The 2,424-nt window shown below is 40.9% G+C and overlaps 1 protein-coding gene across 1 annotated transcript in view; it reads right to left on the bottom strand.

Moving 5' to 3' along the window:
• Positions 1-1,343: 1,343 nt before the first annotated feature.
• LOC104853372 (protein farnesyltransferase/geranylgeranyltransferase type-1 subunit alpha-like) overlaps positions 1,344-2,424 on the bottom strand; it is a 9,810-nt gene continuing 8,729 nt past the window's right edge. Inside the window, 2 exon segments of the mRNA XM_033765965.1 lie at positions 1,344-2,353; positions 2,356-2,422. Coding sequence (XP_033621856.1) covers positions 1,344-2,353; positions 2,356-2,422 — 1,077 coding nt within the window.

Here is a 2,424-nt window from a genome sequence, read left to right as displayed (position 1 = left end):
AAATTGATTTTTTTTTTGTTTTGTTTTGGTTTTTTGAGACAGGGTCTCACTATGTAGTTGAGACTGACCTGGAACTCACTGTGTAGTCCAGGCTAGTCTCGAATTCACAGTGATCCTCCTGCCTCAGCCTCCCAAGTGCTGGGATTACAGGCGTGCACCACCATGCCTGGCCCTTAAGATTGATTTTAAAAGATATACCTTCCTATGTCTTAGGAAGTGATGGAGGAGTTCCAAAGAGGACTCCGGATAATGAGAAAAGTAATTATTGTTTATTAAATATCTGCTATGTTCCTGGTGCTTTGTTTGTTATCTCGCTAAATACTACCAACAACTACAGGAAGTAGGCATTGCTATCTCCATTATTAAGACTAGAAAGCAAGCCATTAATGAGTTTCCTTGATCTTATTTTCTATTAACCACTAACCAACCTCTCTTCAAGACATAAAATGGAAAATTATTCGAAGTTCCTTCTCATGCATCTCTATGAACAAAGATTAAGTCACATCCTATCTAAATAGTCATATCCATTCCACTCATCCATCCGGTATAACTTAGATGTATGCTCTTGTCATCTTGATCCCTTGCTGCAATTTTACCCCTTCCCATTCACCAAACTGATCTTTCCAAAATAACAACAACAACAAAAATTGTACTTGTCTAATGGGAAGTTCAGAGGGGAAAGCTAACTAGGGTGGCTTCACCTGGTGAAACCAGCTCCATTTTCCTGTAAGTCTCTTTTGCCTGCCTTCACCACTATTAGTTTCATTCTTTGGTTTCATAGAAGGCCATTTATATCAGTTTTGACCCTCAATATTTCCAGTAAGAGACAAAAAACTACCTCTTCTTGTTTCTTTTTTATTTTGCTTTTAGATGTCTCTGTAATTTTATTACAAAACCAGTTCTTGCATTAGTTGGTTACAGTGATAGCTACATACTGTGAGTGTGGCACAGCCACTCAGTGCGATAACTGGATTCCCAACTTACAGAACCGAACATTAGTCACCTCAAATCCACTACAGACAAGTACCCTGAGGTCATTACGGATGCAAATACCACTTAGGGAAAAGGTGATGCACAGCAAGTAGACTGAATGTTGGTAAGACTACAAAAGTAGTGGTTCCTTTATGGGACTTTTTAATTCCCTCTCCCCTCCAATTACTTTGCTTTAAAAGAATCAAATTTCTCAGAATGAATATGAATAACAGCAGCACCCAAGGAAGGTCACACTTAGTTCTTGTTAAAAATCAGTTCTGTGTGATTCATCTTTTACATCACAGGTAAAGGAATGTTCACTCTAGTTTTAAACTCCTGCTTAGGGTCCCTTAAAAAATAAAAGCATTCCATCAAGTTCTCCTGGATGGTGTTATTGCCATACATTTCTCAGCACTTTCTCTGCTGTGTTTACTTTGAAGGGATCTTCCAATTTATCTCCAATACACCTTTCTTATAGTGTCCTTTTCTTCAGCTGGGATTTCACATAACTCTATTGCTTTATTAAGAATGTCTTTCTTGTTGTCACACTGGTTTTCTACCATGTCTTCATAGACATCCACATAGGCAATTAGGTAAGGGAAACTGCTACTTGGTTGTAAATGAAGCAACTGATTTAACAGGTTGGGATATTTGGAAAGACCATGATCCTGCAAAATCTCTTTCAAATAGTTCCGTGCACTTTCATTATGTGGTACAAGTGTTATCATTTCCAGAGTGTACTGGACTTCTCTCTCCAGTACCGCATGACCGTCGCAGCCAGTGATGTTAGAAGCGACAAAGTATCTTTGGTTCCACGCAGAGTTCTTTCTCACATCCTCTTTGAGAAGTTGGTCCACATACTGTAGTTTATCCCAAAGTCTAAATTCCTGAATGACCCACTGCCGATGCTGCCAGGTATGGTAATTCTTTGCATCCTGATTAAGAATATCAGCAACAAACTCAAGCTCCTGAGATGGATCTTTCAGCCATTCTATTAATACTCGCCTATGATGCCAGACTTGATAGTTTTTGGACTGTTCCTCAATTATGGTAGTGACGTAGTTCATTTCTTCATGTAGATCCTTTTGGAGTGACCGTAAGAGAACTCTTCGAAGATGCCACACTGCTTAATTGGCTGCATTTAATTCAATGGCATCCCGAGTGAGCGTCAAGGGGTGCTCGCTTCTCTCATCAAGCTGCAGAACAACTCGGAAATAATCATAAACATCTCTGAATCTTTCACTACAGATGATCTGCACTACTGGATTGGGACCAACATTCTGTAGCACTGGATCTGTATCAGCCCACTCTGCTCTGTCCCTGTACAGGACGTAGGTGGGCGAGTCCAGGCTCAGGAACCCTTCCTCAGTAAGGGATGTTGGGCTTCCTGGGCCACTGCTGCCATGTTTTCCTCCAGCCGCTGCGTCGGAGGCTGCTCTGGCTGACCGGGCT

The sequence above is a fragment of the Fukomys damarensis genome, unplaced genomic scaffold (assembly GCF_012274545.1).
Source record: "Fukomys damarensis isolate Sample0158 unplaced genomic scaffold, DMR_v1.0_HiC HiC_scaffold_19, whole genome shotgun sequence".
Taxonomy (NCBI): Eukaryota; Metazoa; Chordata; class Mammalia; order Rodentia; family Bathyergidae; genus Fukomys; species Fukomys damarensis.
The sequence above is the reverse complement of the archived record's forward strand: the minus strand, read 5'-3'. Positions and strand labels throughout refer to the sequence as shown.